Source organism: Octodon degus, unplaced genomic scaffold (assembly GCF_000260255.1).
Source record: "Octodon degus isolate 3935 unplaced genomic scaffold, OctDeg1.0 scaffold00029, whole genome shotgun sequence".
NCBI lineage: Eukaryota > Metazoa > Chordata > Mammalia > Rodentia > Octodontidae > Octodon > Octodon degus.
The window spans coordinates 18,269,410-18,294,811 of NW_004524605.1; the positions used below are offsets into that span (position 1 = coordinate 18,269,410).

At 35.4% G+C, this 25,402-nt stretch overlaps 1 protein-coding gene across 1 annotated transcript in view; it reads left to right on the forward strand.

Annotated features, from left to right (window-relative positions):
• Window positions 1–4,820: 4,820 nt before the first annotated feature.
• Window positions 4,821–25,402, forward strand: part of Gabrg2 (gamma-aminobutyric acid type A receptor gamma2 subunit) — a 97,932-nt gene continuing 77,350 nt past the window's right edge. The window contains exon 1 of the mRNA XM_004629470.1: window positions 4,821–4,927. Coding sequence (XP_004629527.1) covers window positions 4,821–4,927 — 107 coding nt within the window. The remainder of the gene's footprint in view (window positions 4,928–25,402) is intronic.

Sequence of the window (25,402 nt, forward strand, 5' to 3'; positions counted from 1 at the left end):
ATACAACTACTTATTCTTAATTAAATGAGAAGAAAGATTTGTACTAACAGTGTCTGGACAGGATATCATGTCTGCATCTTGTACTATGAATAACTACTATGAAGACAACAATATGCAATGTATTAATTATTGTAACTGTCCTGCTAACCTGTTTTGAAACTGTCTCATTGCTATTTGTTTCTCAATAAAATTAATAAAAAATAAATTCCAGTTGAAGAATTTCTTTTTACTTTTTACAACAGATTATTTTATTTTATTTTTGTATTTAAGGGAAGGATCTACATGGTGTTTAGGGTTTCACTACTAGATCAGACTCCTAGCGATCCACCTGTTTACAGCCTCCCAAGAGGTGGGATTACAGGCAAGCACCAGCACTTCCAGTCTCAATTGACATCTCAGTGTGCCTAGGGGGGTGGGGGAGGGAGCGCAGCACTGCAGGCCCCAGGATGGAATCCCAGGCTCTTGCGCCTGCTTGCAGGTGTTTTAATCTGCTGCGCTATTTGTCTGGTCCTGACTGAGCTGTTTGGCCTGCACTAGAATTTCTATTTTCCTTTACTAAAAATGTCTCCATTTCCATACTGAGATTCCATACTCTTCAATAATTTGACCATAGAAACATCATAAATCTTTTTTTTTCTGTAAGTCCTGGATCTATTTTTAATGGTTAATTGAATTTCTTTATATGCTAATTATAATATATATCATTTTAAGTTTTGTGTGTTTCTCTTGACTGGAATGGTTTTCTAATATGTGATTTATTTTCTTGCACATTACATGTTTTTTGTGTTTTTTTTTACCATGCATCAGACATTTCATATAATATATTGATAACATTCAGATTTGTTCTTGTCCTTCTGAAGAACAATGATTTTTGCTATACTAGGAGCCACCTTAATGCTGTGCAGGGCTGGATTGTGAGCTTTCATGTCGCTTGGTTGTGATGTTGTCCTTACACATGGAGCAGCTTATTAACTTGAGAATAAAAGTTTTGAACCAGAAATTTTGAACCCAGAATTTTGAGCTAAAGTCTCCAGTTGTTAGGAAGATCCTGGAATGTGCTCAGATTCAAATTCTAACCTCAGTGGATCCGAGCTCTGAAATGAGTGGAGGCAGAAATAGTGGCTCAGGTTTTCAGTCCTACTTTCTACTGTTTCTTTTTTCCAGACTTATTACTGTGTGTTTCTTCTCACATGGACCAAAAACAAACAATTAAGGGAAGTTTATATTCAGATACAAGTCTTAGCTTTCTACTGCTGTGTTGTTTGAGTCTTTCTCTTCATTTTGGAAGCTTTTTTTTAAAAATGAATTTTATTGAGAAACAAATCGCAATGACAGCTTCAAAACAGATTAGTAGGACAGTTTCAATAATTAATACATTGCATATTGTTATCTTCGTAGTGGTTAGTCATAGTATAAGATGCAGATATTATATTCTGTCCAAACACTATTAATAAAAATCTTTCTTCTCATTGAATTAAGAGAAATTAGATGTATATCTATCCTAACTATTTTGTATATACAGATACAAAATTGTCTTTTATTTATATCCCCTTTATTTCATTTAGTCTTGTTAGATATGGGTATGTTATTGCCATTTAAATATTGTAGGTATGTGAACGAGTTCAGCAAAATAATCCAATATAGTCCAGTAGTCCATAATAGTAGTTGGTTATCCATAGGACTGGCATTGTCAGAAGTTGTTGACGTGAACCTTTTACAGCTCAGCATATTGATATGGCTTTACTTTTTATACCTTGTTTTTATATTTCTCTGCTGGATGGTTAAGACCAAGATAAAGCAGGGCCTATATAACAAGAAATGTGAGCTGTTTCGGTAGCCCCAGTTTCCACCTGAAATCCTGTACCAGGAATATCTCTGCCTTCAGCTGTTTCTAATTACCCTGCACTTTAGGCATTGAGGAGGCTCCTGGGAAGTGGGACTTGGTATGCTGCAATCAAGAAACTTCCAGTCAAATAGAACCTAGTGGAAAGTACCTTGAGAGGGAAAAGCCACCTAATCCCAGATCTCATCCAATTCTATTTTTATTCGATCTCAATTTTTTCATGCTTTTTAGATACTTTTTGGGTTTTCTAGTAATTCACATAGTTGGTTTATATGACTTTTTTTTCAAAGTCATGCTTTTATCTACAAAATGGTTTTCAACTTTGGCAATGGAAGAAGTAGACCTCAGGATTTATACTCATAATATGCATCTGGGAACAGGAATCAAACAGTAATGTTATTTAGTAATATTATCATAAAACTTCAACTTAAAAGTAAAATCAAAACTACATTTAAAAAGGATTGACTTGCAAAACTGCTTTCTAACACAAGAACAATGCTTTATTAGCGTAGGATATGTGGGTGATAGTTTTCTTCTATTTTCTAATACTTTTTAAATGATAATACAATTTTTAAAACAAATGTGCATACACACACACACACACACACATATATATATATATATATATATATATATATATATATATATTATGTTCAATAAGAATACTGGCAACATGCTTATCAAATAATTGCTATTTTTGTACAACATAAACATTTTTTCAAGATGCATAAGAATAAACATAACTTAGAGCTGATTACAAAATTCTAGAGGAGATCTCTTAGAAATATCAGGAAATTTAGCATGCAAAATTTTAAAACGTATTTTAGAGACTATTCATCTAACCCTAACCTTAACCTCTAACTCTAAATAAGATCCGCAGAGGCTCCTTGATTCCTAAGAACTATGAAGATTACAATTACAATTATGCCAAGATAGGATAACCAGTTGAAATTCCTCAATGGATTCTCTTAATACACTGCAAGACTTCCTGATGTTAAATAGATTCATCATCTCCTTTTCTTTCCTTTGCCTTGCTGGGTTTTTGTAGGCATCTAATTATGTGGAGGCACTTAGGCCTTCGCCTGCCCAAAACCATCAGATTTTCTGACTAAATCAAATGTAGTTATAAACAACATCGCCTCTTAAAAATACAAATTGAACTATAAGGCCAATGCTCCTCTCATTGCAGCACAATGCAGAAGAATTTCAAAGAAAAAGAATTAATATATGCTCTACCTTCATTTTAGCCACAATACAAGGAAATCAACTGACTGCATATGAATGTTGTTTTTAGCTGAATTTTGTCCAGGTCCCATAGAGATAACTTTGCCTAAGGTAGAGCTCTGACCCACTACAAGCTTCCAGGTACGCAGGCCTCTTTTCCTTCCTTGTCAGAATGCATCTCCTCAGCCCAGGTCATTTAGCTACCAGTAACTCTCTGCTTTTCTTGGATGTATTTTATACAGTTTGCAATGGATGGTGCAGCTGGTTACCTTGTATCCTCTTCCTAACTCATGGACTTCTGAGTCTAATGTCATTCCTCTTGCTGGGAAGATACAAGTTTAGAGATGATTTCCTGGTGTTTTCTGGTAAGAAGTCTGCTTTGCTCTCTTCACCTTTATGAGAGCTTGGTTGGGGTGAGTTGAGTCACTGTTGACTCATAAAACCCTCCTCTACTCTCTTCCTCTAGAGGAGTGAATTGCATTTCTTCTGTGGTGCATGAAATAGGTTGACATAAAGGGCTTTCTGCTTTGTATCAGTATCCATGGTAACATACTTACCAAGAAGGAAGCAGGGTAACAACACCCAGAGATGTTCAGGATTATTACGAATGACAATAAAAGTCAGTCCTCTCACAAAGATCAGAAATCCTTCTGCACTGCTAAATGTCCTCTTGATCATCTCTGTCCTCTAGTAAGAAAGCAACCCTTGGAGTGTGATCTATATCCTTTACTCACTCAGATTCCCCCTGTGACAGGACCTTCAAACTTCAAGAAGTTCGTATCTTCACATTATTACAGGGGTTAGGGAAAAGACCAGGACAGTATAAAGTCCTGCTCATCATACAATTTTCCTATTCCTTTTAACTTTCTCAGTGTTTCACCCCTTCATTCAGATTCAACTCACCAAGTACCTCTTCCCACAGGATGCCTTAGAGACAGCCGCTCCTCCCCCACTGTTGCTCCCCGCCCCCAACAATGTAATCATGATTTCAAAAACTGCACGATTTTAAAATAAGTATTCTTGGCAGATCTGACAAGATAAACCTTCTGGCTCTAGTGATTCAGTTTCTGGGCTTGCTGAAGTCTCTTTCCGTGAACATCGGTCGTTGGGTGTTTGTGTGTGCAGGGAAGGGTTAAAAAGCACGGACAGGACGCCACGCATGTGTTAATTCCTGCTGCAGCGGCAGGCATCACTTCCACTTTGACCTCGCAGTTAATCTGCTGCGTGATAATTAATCACATAGAGCCTTTAGTGATTTTTGCCTCTTTTTAAACACACACACACACACACACACACACACACACACACACACAGAGTTCTAAAAGAAAAAGAAAAAAGAAAAAGAAAGGAAACACAGCCAATAAATAAACCGAACACGATGGACGTGGGGGAGTTTGCGTGAGTGTGAGGATCGTGATTGTGCGCGCTTTTCTGTCTCTCCCTTTCTTATTTGTCTCTGTGTGAATCTTTCCCTGTACCCTCCCCCTGGCTCAATTATATTATTCCCTTACACTTGGAAGCTGGCTACAGGAGCTGACGCTTTGATGTTATCTGCAAGCCTATGTGCTGATCTTATTTCTGGTCCCTGAATATTAATTCCTGAAGCTGGTAGCAATAACCTCCCCAGTGACGGTCCCTACTAGAGGCAGGTGGGGGGGGGGAGCCATCATCAAATCATAAGCATAATAATAATACAAAGGGGGAGGGATTCTTCTGCAACCAGGAGACAAGAAGCAAGAGGGGAAAAAAAGAGATGAGTTCGCCAAATATATGGAGCACAGGAACCTCAGTCTGCTGGACTCCTGTATTTTCTCAGAAAATGACGGTGTGGATTCTGCTCCTGCTCTCCCTCTACCCAGGGTAAGATGCTCTATTTTCACCGTCATTTTGTTCTGGGGAGTTGGGGGAAGGGGGAGAGATTCGAAACTGTGGAGACCACTCAAATTTAAAACGTTCGTCTGGGATTTTTGGTTTGTAATTTAGGGAAAAGTGAATATATGGGGTAGGAATGGGAGACATGTAAAAGGAAAGTCACGTTGGTTTAACTATGACTGTATTGGATTTTATCATTTGCTTTGTTTTGGAGTGGTAAAGCAAAAACCTCATGAGAGACTTTCCGTTTGAGGGTATCGTTTTCTTATTACTGCAATCCAGTGAGGAGTTGGGCTATGCTGATACGTGTCTGCATTTGAGGCCATGTTGAAGGCTTTCGGTTGGGGGCCTGGGAGAAATCATTTCACATGGGGTCTTGGCGCTCACCGGAGAGACATGTGTGAGGGAGGATTGGGGTTGGGGCTGGCTCTGCTTCTGTACAACAAGGTATCTCTTGCTCCTGCATCTAGGCATTTGCTCAGCCAGGTTTTCTATCCAGCCTCTCTCAGACCCAGCAACCCGATAGCCAAACGTGTTTCAGTACCAAGGACAGCGTACCGGGGAAGGGCCAAAGGCAAAGAGGCTTGGGCAGGTTGGCTAGACCTCTCTAATAAATCTATGCAGGACATCCCTACACTCAGATCAAAGGCCCAGAGAGCCAAGAAGACCCTACACAGATTATTACTGCTGCCTCCCTGGGGTGGGAAGGGGTCTGTTGGGCATGAATTGGGAAATATATATGTGAAAAGAGTTGGCCTTGTTATAGTGTTAAAAAATCATGCTAAAATCAAGTGAATTTAATGAACAAATTCTAAAGTAATGCTTCTGGTTTTGCTGCGCTAAGAAGGAAAGTGCTGTGGGGGTGTCCTCCTTAAACTCCTAAGCATGTGTGTACTCTGAAATGCTCTACATCTGAAGGTTCTTTAATTTCCTTCAAGTGTCAGAGGAGAATGCCTCTACACAGTTTACCCATGTAAACAGCACCCACTTCATTATATTTTATAACTAGGTTAGGGGATATTGTTGAAAACGTACAGTCAACATTCTAGTCCCTCTTTATCTAAGATGGGGGATGGAACACGTGAATCTTTGACTGAGGGATTAAGGCAACATAAGGAGTAAAATCCTAACTTTGTAGTTTCAAAGTAAAGACAGGGCCTTCTTTATTCTTCCAGCAATTTCACATGTTACTCCCTTAACAGAAAAATAAAGCATACTCTCATTCAAAGTATAAGATTAAGAAGTTTTCTCAAGAAGAGTGAGCCTTTGTTGAAGTGTTTTTATATGTTATGTATTTTAGTGGAATCCTAGAAAAATAATTTTTATCTTCAAAAAACCAGAAACTAGTTTTAATTTAATGTATAATTTTGAGTTTTTATTTGTTTTGGAAATTAGAGAATTTCTTGTTATTTACTGATAGAAAATGTCTTTGCTTTATTTCTGCAATTTCTGAAACCTGTGGATGAAATCTAGACAAGATATGGGGGAGGATATCTTTTGCAAGCGTCTTAGTAAACAATTTTATTACAAATTAGATCAGCATGTTCTTATAGACTTTATCCTTAACAGTCCAATTTCAACCAAAATGCTTAGTTTTTATTGTTTATATAGTATTTTAGGTCGCTCCTATTGCAGCAACCTCATCTTTTTTTTAGTCCAATATAATGTAAAAATTGAAACCTGAAGATATATTTTACTTCTCAGTTTGCACAAGAATATCTGAGTTGAGCATTCAAACTGGTATTAAGTAGAGGAAATTATGCATCATGAGAACTCTTCAGTGGAGTTGTTTGTTGTTTGTTTGTTTGCATTTTCTTAGTAGCTCTAGAGAAGGGAATTATTGTGGACTGGTGCAGGAAGGTGATCAGAGTTGCACTTTGCTGCAGTCTCATAAAGAGGCCATCTGAATGGCTTAATGGGACTACAGGGAAATATATTCTTTGATTTCTAAGGCTGATTTTAGTAAAGGGTAACATGTCAGTTAAAAAGATTTGGGGATCCTAAAAACCTTTTGCAGTAACTAAACAGTAGTAATAGGATCACATAGAAAGTTGAAGAAAAAAATTTTTTTTCACTGACTATTCAAATTTACAAGATCTCAAAAAATAAACTTTCCCCCTCATTAAATAACTAAATTCGTTAGTCTGTTTCTCTATAAAGGCACACCATGGAAGGAAACAAAACATTACATTAAGCGTATTAATAACTACTATTTTATTCTTCAAAGTGAAACAGTGAATGACAGAAACTTAAAATTTGCTAAACTATCATATATCTCATCTGTGATGCTACCACGTGAACCACCTGGAAACACAGTGAAGAGGCAAGATTCCTAAAGCTGACACAATATGAACCTAAATCACTGTGCATGGAGTGGCAAACACACATATTCAATTTTAGCAAGTTAAGTGATTCTCTCCCTAAAAAAAAAAAAAAATAATCCTTTACTGTTCTGATTTCCAAAAGTTTACCCACCACTCTAACATTTATAATCACTTTCATTTCTGCTAATTTATCACTCAGTTCAACACAATGAATCCATATTTTTTAATTAGATGTAAATGATTGATTTAACATTCAAATCACAAGGATTAAAAATAGTGCAAGGAATCTCAGTAAAGTTGTGTTATAGATGAAGTGATATTGGGGAAAATGAATCAACCAAATATACTTGTATGAATGTGATTTCAGTGTATTCAAAAACTCTATATGTTCCACATACGTGTAGCAAATACATATAGTTGTGAGAAGAGTTTTGTAAAATGCATATTTCAATATAATTTCTTTCTTTTTTCTCTTTTAAAATTTTTAAATTTATTTTATTTTTATTTTTATTAATTTTATTGAGAAACAAATACTAATGAAACAGTTTCAAAACTGATTAGCAGGACAGTTTCAATAATTATTACATTGCATATTGTTGTCCTTGTAGTGGTTAGTCGTAGTTCAAGATGCAGACACGATTTCTTGTCTAAACACTATCAGTACAAATCTTTCTTCTCATTAAATTAATAGAAAGTAGCTGCATATCTATCCTATTTTATATATACAGATACAAAATGATCCTTCATTTATATCCCCTTTTTTTGTTTAGTTTTGTCAGGGATGGGTATCCCATTGCCATTAAAATATTTTAGGTACATGAGTGAATTCAGCAAAATAATCCAACATAGTGCACTAGTCCATAATAGTAGTGGGTTGAGGAGTTGGAGAGATAATTCAGTAGAATAAGCGCTTGCCTGACAAGTTCAATCCTCAGTTCCCAAAAAAAGAAAAAAAAAAGTAGTGGTTTATCTGTATGACTGACAATGTCAGAAGTTGTTGACTTGAGCTTTTTACAGCTCAGCATGTTGATATGGCTTTACTTTTCATACCTTGTTTTCAATATAACTTCTTTCTACCTCAGAGTAAATGCAAAATTAAAATACACAACAACATTATCTTTAGTAAGTGGGAATAAGTCATTAAAAAGACATTTTTATTTTCTTTAAAAATAAAGAGAACATCTCACAATATAGAATGCCAAAGAGTTCCTTTACAAAGAACAGTTTGAATAGAAATACATTAAAATTTAGAGAATCAGACTCTTTCTTTAAGAAAGGTGGGTTAAAGATTTATAAATACTTTCTATTCTTGATTTTTGCTGAATAAGAATGTTTCAGATGACTTTTTAAGTGGTGTTAAAGATTATTTTTATCCCAAAATTACATCTTATACAGAGTTTAAATAGTACAGACTATGACCATGTCCCTACAGTAAATGCTGTAATTCTTTTCAATATAACCGTATTAAGACAATCTTCTTACTGCTTACATTTATACATATCTCACATAATTATTTCTAGACAAAAAAATCTCCCTTAGCATGTTTGATTGCTGTTGTTTTAAACATAGTATTAGAAGTAGTCTATTTAGGTTACATTATGAGTCAGATTTTCACAGAATTCAATTACTCTTTAGTGTCTAGACAAAACATTTAGATAATAGAAAGGAGTTTAAAAATTAGCTTTTAATTTAAAACATTAGCTACTTAAATGTTTCTTTGATAGTTTAGGCCCATTTTAGTACATGTCATCTCCTCAAAATTATTAAATCATGGAATATTGAATTTAATGACAGAAGTCTGTTACACACATTTTAAGATTTGTTTTATGCTACTCAAACTGGAAGGCAAGTGAAGACTGATTTCAGTGACTTTGTTACTCTTGTAATTATAAGACTTTGTAATAATTTCCTAAGTTTTCATTATAATCTCTATCCTGTAGTACACAGATCTTTCTTTCTTTCTTTCTTTCTTTCTTTCTTTCTTTCTTTCTTTCTTTCTTTCTTTCTTTCTTTCTTTCTCTTTCTTTCTTCTTTCTTTCTTTCTTTCTTTCTTTCTTTCTTTCTTTCTTTCTCTCTTTCTCTTTCTTTCTTTCTTTCTTTCTTTCTTTCTTTCTTTCTTTCTTTCCTTCTTTTTGGCAGAACGAGGGATTGAACTCAGGCCCTCGCACTTGCCAGGGAAGTGCTTAGTCCACTGATCCATCCATCAGCCCAGACAGATATTTCAGTGGTTAGTGTAAATGCTGTATCGATAAATTACTCAAGCGCCTACACTTATAAAAAAAGTATTAATGAGTTATTACTGATTAAAGAAGAGAAAACATAATTAGTGACAGATCTAAAATATCACAGCTAGCAATATATATATTCTAATATATATATATATGGCTATTAGAATACTTTGCTTATCATTATGTATGCATGCCTATATCCCTTTATAGGTATATAAAAGATATATAAGGTATCTTCAAATCAGGAAAAATACAGTTACATGTTCAAATCTATCTTTTATGATGCCACTTGTTTTCCTGGAGCGGGGGCTCTAATCCGCAGCCTTGGGCATGCTAAGCAGGCATTCTATCACTTAGCACCACTGCAGTCAGACGTTTTCCTCTCTACCTGGACAAAATAGCACATGTGGTATATTCATCCAGTGTGAAGTCTTGAAATGTTGAAGCTCTAAGTACTCACACTGTACAGATGCCCAGAGTGGTCTCAGCTCCAGGCCGCTCTCTTTATAGCTTTTTATCTGTTTCTTGTGATCAGCCAATTTGGCACAAGTAACTTGGAGAATAACAGATAACTGTCACTCCAGTAAACCCTAATATGATAACTCTAATATAAATATATTTGTTTGTTTTTTATAATACTTTGGTTCTATTTTCAGTTGACAGAATTTACACAGATATCTTAGATCCAGCTGGTCCATTGAATGAAACAAAAATGTCCAATCTGATCTATCATGAGAATACTTTGAGATACTCACTTCCATTGATTATACATTATTAGATTATATCTTATTGCATGGTTGAAAACTCTAGACAGAAATCCTTAAAAATAGCATGCTACTAACTAATTCTACAAATTTAGAATCAAATTAAATGAAATTTTTAGAACCCAAAACAATTATATTTAGAAATTATGTTTCCTAAATGCTTATGTAAGTAAAACATAGTCCAATTTGCACTTCATGCATGACCCAGGAACTTAACTATTGCATGCTATCTCATTTTTAAAGGAGAGCCCTTAATCTATAGTGAGCAATTTTGCAACATTACTTCATCAACATTGTCCTTCAGTTCATTACAGAAATTTCTAGTAAAGTAAAAGATGAATTTGAGTCATTTATCCTGAATATTAAAGTTGAAATAATCTTACCACTTCAATATCTGCATATACACATTTGCATATTATTCATATTTTAATGTACTTGCTAGCTCAGACTCATAGTGTTTTCAGTCTCCCCAGCACTGGGATTAGGGGTGTGCCACCACATCTGTACTTGCAATTTATAGATATTTTAAAGCAATATTTCAGTCCCCTGAATTGTACAAGGTAAAGCTTTACTATAAAATAACTTAATATCAAAATACTGAAATTTTAATTTCTAGGGGAATAAGAAGTTATAATTCCAGGGCCTGCCAGATAGCACAGTGGATTAAAGTGCTTGCTTAGGCAGATGCAGGGGCTGGTTCCATCCCAGGCTTGCCCATGCCAGCTGCACCCTCAGGGCGGGCTGGGATGGTGGTTGAGTCTGGGCGTGGTGGCATGTGCCTATAATCCCAGGGCTTGGGAGTTTGAAAAACAGAAAGGATCACTACAAGTCCAATTTGTGTAGTGAGACCCCTTAGACCCTGTACTAAATACATTAAAAAAAGACTTTATAATTCCTAGAAATTGATAAGGCTTTATTTTTCCAATAACTTTTTCATTCACTCTCCTATTCTCTCAATAGACTTATGAGTTAAATCAGAATGTAATATTTTCTCATTTGAGAATTGTAAAAAATTACATATGAAAATTTTAAGGATTTCTTGAATATTACCTATCAGGAAAGATTGATATGCCTATGAGGTATTCTTAGTGCATAAAATACACTACAGATGTATAGTCACACTTTCTAAATTTAAGAAAGTACTTGGATTGTTTTGAGATGCAAAAGGCCTCTCTATTTTGACTTACTAGGAGGGTTATTTCTTATTCACTGCTGCACATACTATAGAATAAATATCTTTTATAAGGAAATAAAAAGCTTTTTCAAAGTTACACATTAGTTCTTAGGGTAAAAATAAAATTTAACTCCAAATAATATTATTTTCTATAGTATTATAGTATGAGATCACAAAAATATGGTAATAACTCTAATATTATTATAAAAATCATTTTATAACTTTGCATAGAAAAAGTACCATGTAAACTCTAACTAAGTAGCACTCTATTACACCCTACACACATTCATAAAGAAAATCATGTGAATGGCCTAACAGTGGGGGAAAACAAGGGATGTTTGTAAAGCAAAGACCCTTTGTAATCATAGAAGCCTGCCAGGAGCCCAAGTCTAGGTGTAGAATTAAAATCAATGCACAATGTTGGTTTACTACAGTATGACAGCATCAGAGTACCGAAGCATTAATTTGTAGAGGTATAAGTTATAACTTCACAGTGAGGCAAATTTTCAGTGAACTGCAATTAACTTCTGTGTAAGTAAAACAGACAAAGCAAACTATACAACATCAATTGTTGAAGTATTTTTTTGAAAAGTAAAAAATAGGTGCTGTTTTGGTTTTTTTTTTCCTACCGTATCCATCTTTTTTATAAATTGCTGTTCAAGCAATTGGTAAAGCAATTCTAGATATATACAAAAAGTATAAGTGGAAATATAGGAAGTAAAGCCATGTTGTTATGTTGAGCTGTGGGGGACTCAGGTCAATAATTTCTGACATTGCCAGTTAAACAGAAGACCCAATAATATTATGGGCTTCTGTACTCTTTTAGAATATTTTGCTGAGTTTACACACCTATAATATTCAACAACGGAACTTAAAAAAAATTGGGGTATAACTATGAATGTCCATTTTGTATCTGTGTATTCAAAGTGGTTGGGATAGATATATAGTTGCATTCTCTTAATGAATAGAATGATTTTTTCTAATGGTGTTTGTAAGTAGGATCACAAGTCTGCATCTTGTACAGCAATTAACCACTGAGAAGAATGTATGCAGTGTATTATTTGTTGAAACTGTACTTTCGATTTGATTTGAAACTGTCTCATCGCTATATGTTTATCAATAAAACTTTGAAAAGAAATAAATAAATAAAAAAGTATAAGTGATTGTCTAACATCCTGATTCATAAAAGAACTACATTTGAGCTAGGTCTGCTCTTGACCCTCGGGGAATAATAACCCAGCCGACGAAGCTCTGCTATCTGCTATCATGGAGTTCCACTGCATGCAGGAGAGGACCAGCAGAGGTCAAAAAGTAATGCAAATAATTGTTGAATTTTACCTCAGTTAAGTTCTGCACAGGATAGTGACATGGGGCAGGGAGGGGGATATTCCAGATTTCTAGTGGGTGAAAGACTAGAACTATATGGACCTGAGATACACAAACTGGTTAAAAAGCTTCCACGATCATTTAATTGTATAACTTTAATGTTCTGACATTCTCTTCTGGTTACCAGTTTCAGATGAATTTGTTGCTGTCAGTTGTAGAGGTTTTCACTTGAAAAGGAATGAAATGTTTTTGAAACAGTAAAATTTTTTAAATGTTCTTAAGATTGTTTTTCTTTTGTATTTAAAAATATCTACACAATAGACAAAGAATTCCATTAAAGACAACTGAACAAAGGAATAATGAATTATATAACATTATCTTTACAATGACTTAGTCACTAATCAATAGTTCACTGATGGCCTTTGCTCTATAAACTTCTTACCCAGTGCTTTATGGACATATAAGATAAGGTCTTAGAGTTATATGCAACAAAAAAAATGATCTATTTTCTTATTATCACCTCCTTTTGGGATATTCCTTCTGAGATTTTGAAAATTTAATATAACTAATATAAAACAATGAAAATAGAAACTATGACCACATGATAGATAACTATCACTTGTAAACTGAATTTAAATACAGAAATATTAAGCCTGTGTAAATGCATACAACAGAATCAAGAAATAGAATGAGTTATGTTGGAAGTGTTAGTATTAAGTACAAAATATATTCTTATTGTGGCCAATAAAATACATATAGAAAGAGATTTGGTAGATGAATAGATACTAGCAATTATGTTGATGAACTATCAACTACATTTTTAACCTACTTTGTCCTAAATACTTCCTTTAACTTATTCTGTGTGAATGAAGTTGATCTTTTCAAATACTCATTACTCTAAAAGGTCCAAGTTGTGTACTCATGACTATGCTCATAAATCTTCACCTTAAACATAATGCTATTCTTACCTCACAAAATAACATTAACATAATTTAAAATACATTCAAAAGTTATAGTGCCTATGAATTCCTCTGAAATTAGTTCAAAATTAAAGAATAATTAAAAGAATTTCAAACTGGATATTACATTTAAATATGTCCCTTTCTCAATATAGAAGAGATTTCCCTCTTAGTAAATGAAAAGAAATTTAAGAGCTAAGTTTTGGAATGCATACAACCTAGTAATGATTCCCAATGGAAACTCGCATTTGAATAATATCTTTTTAAAGTTTTTGCTAATAGATGTCTGCATTTTTCATTTTTTAAACTTTCTAAAAATTTTAAGAAAACATACCTTAACATCTTTCAAATAACTACAGTTGCAATTGATAATTGTTGTTTTAATTCAACTAAATATTCCTTAAATAATATTTTTATTTAGATTATTACTTTGAAACTTATAAACTCATAGTTTATTGATGAAATTATTAGGAATTCTAAACGTTTCTAAATTTTAGGTACAAGTAATTTCTATAAACTTCCTTAAGATTATGATCAAGATTTACATCTAAAAGAGTAAATTAATAATATGTCTTTCTATAAATGTGGAAACTATATGATCACAAAATTATTCTCCTGTTTAAATGTTAATATTTGTTCAGATATTTAATTATATGCTTTCTATTCTGATCTGATACTTACTCTGGTTGATTTGCCTTGAACAGTCTTATTGAAAAAGCTGGCCTTACAAGAATACAATTTCGAAAGTATATTTTTCCTCCAACATCACCTGTTGAATACATCCTCCCCACATTTGGATAACATCTCAGTAAATTCCAAAGCTCTTCCATTCACTGTGGAGTTTAGAATCAATCATTTTCTGGTGTTAAAGTCTTGTCTAAATTAGTCCTTGAATCTCTTATTCAATTTAAATCTCTTGTTCTGTATTCAGGTCTGGCCAAAGATACCAGCAGCTTGAAGCTATTTCTTTACTGTTTTGGCTCTAATATCTTCTCATATGCTGCGTTTGGCCTTCGCATGATTAGAGTAGAAGGTCGAAGTTGAGGAGAAAGCAAAAGAAGCAAAAAGATTTTAATTTTTGCTCTCTGGTGACAGATGGCTACAAGCTGAATCATTCTTTCATGGTGGTGCGGGTGGAGTGTCATACAGTTTCTATGGAGAAGCCTCTTGCTTCTGTACCACTTCTAATGTTTTCAAAAATTGAGCCACTATACAACCTGAGTTTTTCTTCATGAAGATGAGCATTCACATATGTACTCAGAAGATAGTAATTCAGGGCCTTGCACATGCTAGGCAAGCCCTCTACCATTCCACTGGTTACTGTTCTTACTTTTTGTTACTATAGAGTCACTACTTCTTAAGGATATGTCTAGAGGCACAAGTAGCTCCTGTACTCCCATTGAACTCTAAATTGAGGAGCATATAAAGTGGTTTTTCTTACTTTTCTAATTAGAAAAATTGCTTATTCTTTCTCTTGCATGATATAAGCAAGGGGGTGAAAATCTTTAAATCTGTAAAGTTCCCATGTTATTAATTAATTTTAAGTATATTTCTTACTGAACACTCAATAATGCCACTAACACTATAGATTAGGACAACAAGAGGTAAATGCCATCGAGTAAGGCTCCTTACTGATACCAACTTCCTTGACTACTTCCTTAAACATGTTTTCAAAAAAGGGGATGGAACCATTGAAATTAAACTGCTAAACAAAATTACTCAAGTCATTATTCAAACAAGTGTAGATTGCTACACTTTAGAGTCAATCTTTTTTTTAATTTTTAAAAGAATACCAAAATAATTTAAAAAACCATTAAAAAGGATAAAGAATTTCACTAAAGAACACGATAAGAATTCAACAATGGTTGTTATAGTGCATGCTGTTGTCCTCAAATTAGTCATTCAACAGGGAATTAAAGCAACAACTTGAATCTGTTGAAGACTATTGAGGAAAAAGAAAACTCCCAGGTCATCTCTTACTAGTCAAGATCATGAACAACTTGTAATTTTTCTCTGTACCTTACTGGTCTGTTCATAGAAAAGCCAATATGAAATTATGGGGAAAAAAAGACAAGCCAATAATGTTACCTAAGTTTCTGTATCAGCCACCCCAAAACACATTTCTGACACCAGCTGGTCACACAGGTTAATCACAATGAATTATGGAACTGAACTAAACAAAAGTCTTATCTCAGTATATTTGGACTGCTATAATAAAACATCGTAGGTTGAGTGGCTAAGAGATGACAGAAATTTCACACCATCCTGCAAAACAGAGTCTGAGTCCAGAGTACTGGCTTGATTTCGAAGAGGCCCTTTTTCTAGGCTGACAAGTGCTTTCTTACACATGCACACAGCTGACTGTGCCCATGATAATCTCATTGGACCCCTTCAAACACCACACTCAGTTTCTACCTCTTCTACAGTTATGGCTTTTAGAGCTGCTGAACTACCTCTGGTTTTGTTCGGAGCCATGTTCATCCTCAACATGAAAAGTACATGAGACAGATAATTCAGGATTTCAGAGATAATTTTTTCATATATGTTTCCATCTCATCATTAAAAGGAGAGGCCATTGGTAGAATTTTAAGTAAGCTAGTTTTTAATTTTGAAAACATGAAATACTAAAAGTGATTGTCCTGGTGGACTGGTAGAAAACAACCTTTTAGTCACATTGCATATTTTGCACATGAAAAATTCTTTTTCAAAATTTTATTACTATTATTATTTATTTAGTACGGGGTCTCACTACAAAGCTTGAACTCACAGTGGTCTTCCTGTCTCAGCCTCCCCAACACATGCCTGTAATCCCAGAAAGCACCTTTGTTCCTCTCATAGAATTTATATTCTAAATAAAGACATAGCTTTTAAGAGACAGTAGCTCACTCCATACCATAGTATGTTATAAGTCTACCTTACAGATAATGGGATGCTCATATATTGGTTTGTTGGAGTTATTGCCTGATTTAAGAGAATTGAGTAATGCCATACACATTTTACACTTGACCCTTTTTAACCATGTAAGTCCAATGGTTCTGTTCCGTTCCCTAGACTAACATGAGCCATTATTTGACTGTTGTTGAGCTCTAGAGTATTCTGTTAACAGTGGGCAAGAAAGTAAATGAAAAACAGACAAATTACCTCTTACCTAACTTCTTTTCATCCTTCAAAACATATTTATTAAGTGTCTAAAATGTTCTTGTACCTGTTTTATACAGAGGCTAAAGGAATATGGAAGAGACATCTTTGCCTTCATAGTCTTTGCTGACTTGGGGAAGGTAAACATAAACAAATCAACAACAACAAAACTTTTCAATTGTGTTATGTGTCGAAGAAATGACTAAAATGTGTTGTATAGAAAAAAAATCAAGAAAAGTTGATCTGGAAGGGCCATTATGTTACCTTCAAATATAATAACAATTATTAATTTCCTATTATCTTAGGCAACCCACTGGGATCCCTTTCTGTGCTTCTTTCAGATGGATGATTTATTTTGTTATTGTTGTTGTTTTGTTTTGTTTTTTGTATTGGGGATCGAACTCAGGACCTTATGCTTGCCAGGCAGGTGCTTGTGCTGCTGAGCTATCTACCTGACCCTTTCTCAGATGGAAGCTTTCCTTTTTCCCACTAAATATACACTGCTCTTAAAAAATTCCTATTATCTTGTTTTGAAATTCTGTATCACTTTTATTGTTTTTGTATTGATTTGTTTTTGTTGTTGTGCTTTTGTTTTTTCTCTTTATTTTATTATCATCATCATTATTAGTGGGGGGGCGGGGCTTGAGTGGCTTGAGGTGCCAGGGATCGAACTGCAGTCGCTGTGCTTGCCTAAGCTTGCCTAACCAGGTGCTATAGTCCACTGAGCTATCTTGCTGGCCCCTGTTTTTTTTCTTTAAAATAGAGATTAAAATGAAAAAAATAAAAGAAAGGACATTATGAATAGTGAATAAGAAGCCAAAGCCCTACATGATGATGAGCCTTACGATCCCAGCTATGAGTTCAGGGCCAGCCTGGATGCTTTGCTGACTTAGTGAGACCCTGCCAGAACACTTAAAAGGAGCAAAAGAGGTTTTAGGAATGAGCATGTAGCTCAGGGAAGTGGTCCTGGATTCAGTTCTTAGTATCACACACACAAAAATGGAAATAATTTTTAAAATACACAACTGAAGTTGAATTCTGGGATGCGTCTCCACAGCGGCGCGCTTGCCTTGCACGTGCAGCTCCTTCTCTGTCAGTGCCAAGAGAGCTAAGAGCACTAGACCCGAGGAGCTTGGGTGCTAAGGAAGGAGAGGGAGGCCCAGCTCCCGCTCCTATACTTGTGAGGACAGTGGTACAGGTCAGAGCAGGCACAAGGGCCCTGAAAAAAAACAAGAGCCTGGTAGATTGGCATAATCTGAGAACTTGTGACAGATCCAGATGTTTGAAAAGCTGACCAAGCATGAAAGTGTCAGGAGATGGAATCTGAGAAGCACAATTCTGAATGTATGTCCCCAGAACCATAGTAAATATTGTGAATTTTATTCCCCACTGGAGTACTGAATCAAGGGAAACTCTACATACATTAATGTCATTAGTGTCAATCTTAAGGAAATCTATATGTTTTGAGGATAGCCCAGTGCAGCCGTTTCACTACCAATTTTCATTTGCTTGACAATTAACTGTATTGCATTTCTGTTTTTTAAAGAGAATACAGAAGAGTCATATAAAAGAAAAAAATTATAAATTACACAGAACTTCACCAAACAACATAATATGAATTTGACAATGTTTGTTGTATTGCATATTGCTGTCTTTGGATTAGTTGTTCTGATTACCAGATACATGCATGAAAAATTGGAAAACTAAAGTAAAAAAAAAACGGAGTCATAAGAAATTAAGAAGGAAAACATGAAGAAAAAAGACAATAAAAGAAATAAACAAAAATATTTAAGCATTAACTGCTCCTTTCCATAGAACAGGAGAAATGGTTTGGATAATTGTTGACTTAGCTTTCTCAGAATCTAATATCATCCTATAGCAAATAAAGACCAACAACCTGTCACTGGTCCGTTATTGTATTAATTATTTGAAAGGGATAAGAATTTTATGGCAGTAATTAAGTTATTGTGCTATAATTATTTAATGTGTTTATAGAGGTTAAGTTTTGTAGACCTAAATGCTTCACATCTAATAAATAGCAATGGCTACTTCTAAATTCTAGGTAGATTATTTTGATATTAATTGATGTTTTAAAATATTAAGTGATCTCATGGAGACTATTACAATAATATACTTATAGGTGGATGCAGGACAAATGCCTGTAATCCCAGCAATCTGGAAGGCTGCAGCAGAAAGATCAAAAATTTAAACCCTGTCTGGGCAAGTTAGCTGGTTTAGCCAGACATAGTCTAAAATAAAATTAAAAATTCTTAACTTTACATATAAGACCAGAGTAATATATGAACTAATACACGTAGACACACACACACAAACACACACACACACACACACACACACATTCTGCATTCAATGAACTAAAAAAACCACATAAATACTTCACTAGTACAAGCTCTTTCTCCTCAGTTGTTTGTTAATAAATAAATATTGGCTCAATTATATCATTGTTTAGTATCAGAACATTTAGAAGAATGTATGTTAGAGAATATTACAAAAAAGAAATGATTAATTTATAGATTAATAGTATTAAATTTTATTTATTTTTTATTTATTTTTTAAACATTTTTTGTAGTACCAGGGATTGAACTCATGACTTTGAGCTTGCCAAGCAAGCATTTATTCTACTGAGCTATATCCCTAGGCCCAATAGTATTAAATTTTAGACAAGATAATATCTGTCAGGGTGCAATTGCAAAAGTTTAACACACGTGTATATGTTTTCTTTGGGTGGGTGGCACAGGGTCTCCCTATGAAATTTAAAATGGCCTTGAACTCAGTGTGTAGCCCAGGGTGGGAAGAGCTCGTGATCTTCCTTCATGGGCCTTCTGAGGGCTGGGATTGCAGGCTGGCGCCATGCTTGTTCGACATGTAAATTCCTGTCAGTATTTAGTACCCAATCACCTCCCCATAAAAGCTTCCTCCATCTTGTCTCTTTTAGGCAACTTATACCTTCTCCATCTTTAATTTCGTGGAACATCTGGTCTATTATTCATCACTGAAGAGTCTTTTTTTCAAAATAATCTTATAGATAGAAACATATGGTTCACCTTTGAGATTCATCTCAGTTATTGATTCATCAAACACATGAAGAGATGAATCTTTTACCATTACTCATCAGCTGAATGCAAATTAAAACCACAACATAATATCACTACATATGTAGTAGAATATATAAAATTTTAAAAAATACTAGAAAGATCAAACATCAGTAGGAATGTGAATTAACTGGATAGATATCTCATGCATTGCTAGTGGGAATAAGAACATGATACTTAGCTACTCTACAGAAAATTTGAACATTTCTTATAAGGTTAACAAGCACCTATCTAATATATTCCCCAAAAATCCCTTTACAAAATATTTATAATTACAAATGTTGCATAGTATTCTAGAATAATAACTTTGAAACTCAATCAATGCCTACTTAATGTTTTAGTAATGCTTGCATAATATGATCACACTGTTTTCTAGTCAAATAAGGGTTTCTTTCATTTTGAGGCCATACTTAATTAATTATATTAATAGTGTAGTGCACTCTTCAATGGTTACGTGCTATGCTGTTTGCTACTGGTGATCATGTACCTAATGATATTGGAAAGACTAGAAAAAATAATTGTAGAGAAGAAGAGGAAAAAGTATGGGGCATGGGGGACCCATTGTAAATTCATGGGCTAGCACTGTAGACTTTGGAAGAATTTAATGATACATGTCTTGAAAAACAAAAAAGAAAAAGAAAGAAAAGAAAAGGTAAATCACCTGAGCTTTCCACTGGCACTCTCTCTATCACATGAATCAAAGTGATTTAAGGCTTCTATTCTTACTGCACGATGAAAGATACACACTTCTAAACCTATAAACTGTGAAAAAGCCTGTATATGTTATACAAACTTTTTGTTTGCCTATGAGACAGACACACTGAGTTAAAATATGCTTAAGTTTGGGACCATATCAAAATTATTTCAAATTTTAGTGGGTCTTTTTAAGAAATATAGTTCTAGAATTCCTGAATCAAAAATGCATTTATAAGCTACTAATTTGTGAGAGCCAAAATTTTTAATCATAAATATTTCTCGGGGCTGGGGAGACAGCTCAGTGGTCTCAGCGCCTGCCTGACAAGCACAAGGATCTAGGTTCCTTCCCCAGCACCACATGCCCCAGTCACTAAACTGGCCACCAAAACAGCATGGTGGCACATGCCTAAAACCCCATTGCTGGTGAGGCTGACACAGGAGGATCACCAGGTGTCCAAGCTGCATAGTGAGAGCCTCTACCAAATAAATAAGTAAGCAATAAGTAAATAAATGCTTTAAATATGTATATAAATTAAAAACATAAAAGTATTTCCTTTTTAACTACAAAAATACAAAAAGTATAAGCAATTAAACAAATACAAAGATACAAAACATTCTATGAGTCCCCTCCACATTTTATTATTCTAAAGTCTACAAGATAGCCCAAGTTGATGCAGTTTTCTTCTCTGTCTTCCTGCAATGAATTTTTCTACTTTTTTTTAAATATGGAAATTTACAAAGATACCCATTATAAATAGAACGTTATAAGAAACTTCTATGCACACAACGTCTAATTCCAGTCTTCACAAGCACATAGAGAATACTCTTTACCGTCCTTCTTTTTTCTTGGAGTCTTAAATGTCAAACCTCATGAGTCTTCCCAAGAAGCCCAGAGTACTTTGATGAGAATGCATGCCTTCTGACATTATCACCACCTGCTTGTCACACCTAATACTAATAACAATGTGTCTTAAAAACCAGACTCTCAGGTGACAATTTCACCCTTCCACTGCTCCTGACCCGCATCCCAAGTTCTCCACTGCTAAGCACATGGATTGCTTCTTTGGCTTCTTGAATAGCATGCTGTGTGACCCCCTCTCAGGTGACTGCCAGCTGTCTCCTGTTCCTACTGCCTCGCTGCCTGCCTTCTGCCTGGAGGCTCCCTTGGTGGATCTCTGCAGACCAGGCTCTGTTTGAACAGAAGCTCCAGGCTCTGTATACTTTTCCATAACATAGCTGCAGAGGAAGCAGAATTGCTTCCTGAAGAAGAAAGAGGAGTTGGGGACAGACAAAGACCTGTATAGAAATGGAGGCACTGGGAAAGAAGGTCTGGGGAAGAGGTGATATTTAGTCAGCTTCACAAACTCTCACCTGCACAGTGACCCTGACAGTGAAGCTCCCCTGCCTTTGGAGGAAGGAGGACAAAATTTCTTTTTAACTAATAATTTCATTTCTGATAATAGTGCTTATCTTATAGGAGATGTCTATGAATAATCACCATTATTTCTAGAAGAGTAATTCTTCTTACAGAAACTGATATTTTGAAATGCATGTGGAGACACATCAGCACATGTCACCTTAATGCTAAGTAGGAGGTGCTAACAGACAGGCACTAGTCATATTCTAACACGTGATCATGTTTTATCATTGTCCTGCATTGCTTTTGAGGTGCTAACTTTTTCTCAACATATTTGTTCTTCTCCTTAAATATACAAGAGGTGATCTTAGATTAACACTGTACTTTGAATTTCCTCCAATTTGCAAATGTCTTGTACAAAAAATAGCCAATGTAAGATGATTAAGTGAAAGAATAGAGGGCTAGGGAGATATCTTGGTGGTCTAAGTACCTGCCTGACAAGCACAAGGACCCTGCTCCAAATGCTGTGCCAGCCCCGTTGAAACCGGTAATAATCCATGCCTGTAATCCCAGCACTGGGGAAGGCTGAGACAGGAGGATCACTATGAATCCGAGCTGTGTAGTGACACCCTGTACCAAATAAATAAAGATTCTTTTAAAGTGAAAGATTAGAAAATCTAAATCTATAAACCATTGTTTCCAAAATTTAGCCAGTCACATTTTCTTTTTTGCCACATATAAATGAGTCATTTTCTTTTACCATTTTTTCACAATACCAACAAATTATTGTATCTTTTATTTTATTTTATTTTATTTTATTTTATTTTATTTTATTTTATTTTATTTTATTTTATTTTATTTTGGCTAGCTCAGTCTGCCTTAAGGGCGGTCTGGTGCAGTTGGGGAGCTGGGGATAGAACCGCAGTCCCCCGAGGAATTACTGTATCTTTTAATGTAATCATTTTATTTAATAGATTCAATAAAGTAATAATACTGTCGAGTTCATGGTACTTTCCATAAAAGAAGACAATCGCTAAGTAAATGTGATAAAACCAAAACCATGTTTTCAAGTTTTTATTATGTATTTTTATCAGACAATGAGTTTATGACTCATCTTGTTACTAAGTAGTTTAATGTGTTGGAGAGAGGGACGGGAGAAAAACTAAAAATAAACTGAGACTTTTCCTTTAAGATAACAGATTTGTGGAGGGCCTGCCAGTTAGCTCAGTTGTTTAAGCGCCTGCTCATGCAAACATAGTCAGGCGCAGGATACCACAGTTGAATCCCCAGTTCCACCTGCCTTACCAGACCCACCCTTAAGGCAGCCTGAGGCAGCCAAAAAGAAAAAAAAAATCCTTCTTAATTTATAAGGTCAGCCAAATAGCTGAGCAGATTAAAGTGCATGCAAGCAGGTTCCATTCCAGGCCTGCCTTGCCGGCCCGGCCCCCAGGGCACACTGATAGGACAGTTAAGACTGGGCATGGTGGTGCACGCCTGTAATCCCAGCTCTTGGGTGGCTGAAAACAGGTGGATCACTATGAGTTTGATCTAGTAGTGAGACCCTGAACACCCTGTAGATCCTTCCCTAAAAAATACAAAAACAAAAGCAAAAAGCAAACAACAGCAACAACAAAAAACAGATTTGCTGACAGAACATTAAGGGGGAAACTTTATAATTATATACTTTAATGTCTTTTAATGCTATGCTTCTGTGACACTTAAGCCCTTTTATGGTGCAGAGACAGGTGTTCCAAGCTGTCTTAGGACAAACAGGGTCACCTCAATAAGACATAAATACTGAGGATGGTCCTATTTTGAATTGTGAATATATTTTGAGATAGACTTGACATCTGACTTGCCTAAGGGCACTTACCCAAGTGAGGATTTATTCTTAGAAAAGAAAGCCCCTGTGGCTGTCAGATTCTGTTGCAGTAGCTTTTAATTCCTTCTGCACTTCAAAAATTAGTGGAAAGCAATGCCTCGGTCCCACCCTAGGCCAATTAAATCAGCATATTAAGAAGGTGACCTTCCGCACTGACCCATGCTTTCCCACTTTCGCAAAGCCCACCAGGTAGGTATTCAGCCAAGGTTAAGACTGGCTTGTTTCTACTATTTCAACTTCGAGTGTGCGTTGGACATCATGCAATCTTAATGCACAACCGTCATCATATAAGTGAAGAAATATAAAGTATTTCCACTTAGAAATATTACTTATAGATAAATAATTATATTTATAAATGTATAAATAACGATATCGGTCTCTGACATTATCTTTTGTGGTTTGCATATTTTATGTGCCTAAGATTGGCTTTTGGCTTTTACAGTCAGAACACAGCCATAAATGCCGAGAGCATGTGATTTTGGAATGAGGAATAGAATTCAATCAAATTATATGGACTTACTTCCTTACTGTGTTGTCAGCATAGGCTACGCATAATTCAAGAGTTATTACTTAGACCTAAAATGCCCTTGAGAAGTTGCATACATTCAGTGATGGGCTTTTGGGGGATGATTGGGTCATGGAATTTGTGGATGAGTACCTGGCTGACTTTCCTGTTGGAGATGGGGCCAGGTTGGAAGAGGTACATCACTGCGGGTAGGCCGTTGTAGGGTGTACAGTCATCTGCAGCTCCTCCCTTCTCTGCTTCCTGTCTAACATGGCAGAAGTAACTCTCCCTCCACGCTCTTCCACCATTGTTCCTGTGCTGGAGCCAGCCAATCATGGGCTGAAAACCAAAGACATCATCCAAACTCTGTACTTGTAAATTATGGACATCAGGCATTTTATCCCAGTAATGAGAAAGCTAACCAATTCAAAAAAGAAAAAAAAAAAATAGGAAACACAGATGTAGGGCCATTTCTGTGGCTTTAACCATGAGGAACTGGTTTGTGGGATGTTTGGAAAAATTTAGAGATACAAATTAGAGAAAACTTAGATAATTGTGAGCAGTGCTTGATGGTTGATTCTGATTGGGATTTAGAAGACCAGAATATTGATAGAATGTGGACAGTGCAGGCCAGGCTCAAGAGGTTTCAGTGGAGCACAAGATATTTGTCCTGGAGATGATGTATATAACATTGACATAAAACCTATCTTAACTTTTCCCATGTGCTGAGATATTTGCATGCCACAGAGATTAAAGGAGTTCATCTGGTGGAAGAAACTTCATGATAGATCCACATTCAGACTGTAGAATGAGCACTACAGTCTGCCATCAGCCAGAACTGTACTGAGAAGCAGGCACAAACAACAGACCAAAGATTTATAGAAACTGAAATTTTTGCCCAGAAACCTCCACATATGATTTTGGAGCCCAAAGAGTTTTGATTGGACCAGGGGAATAGCTCCGTGGCACAAATACCTGCCTAGCAAGTGCAAGGTCT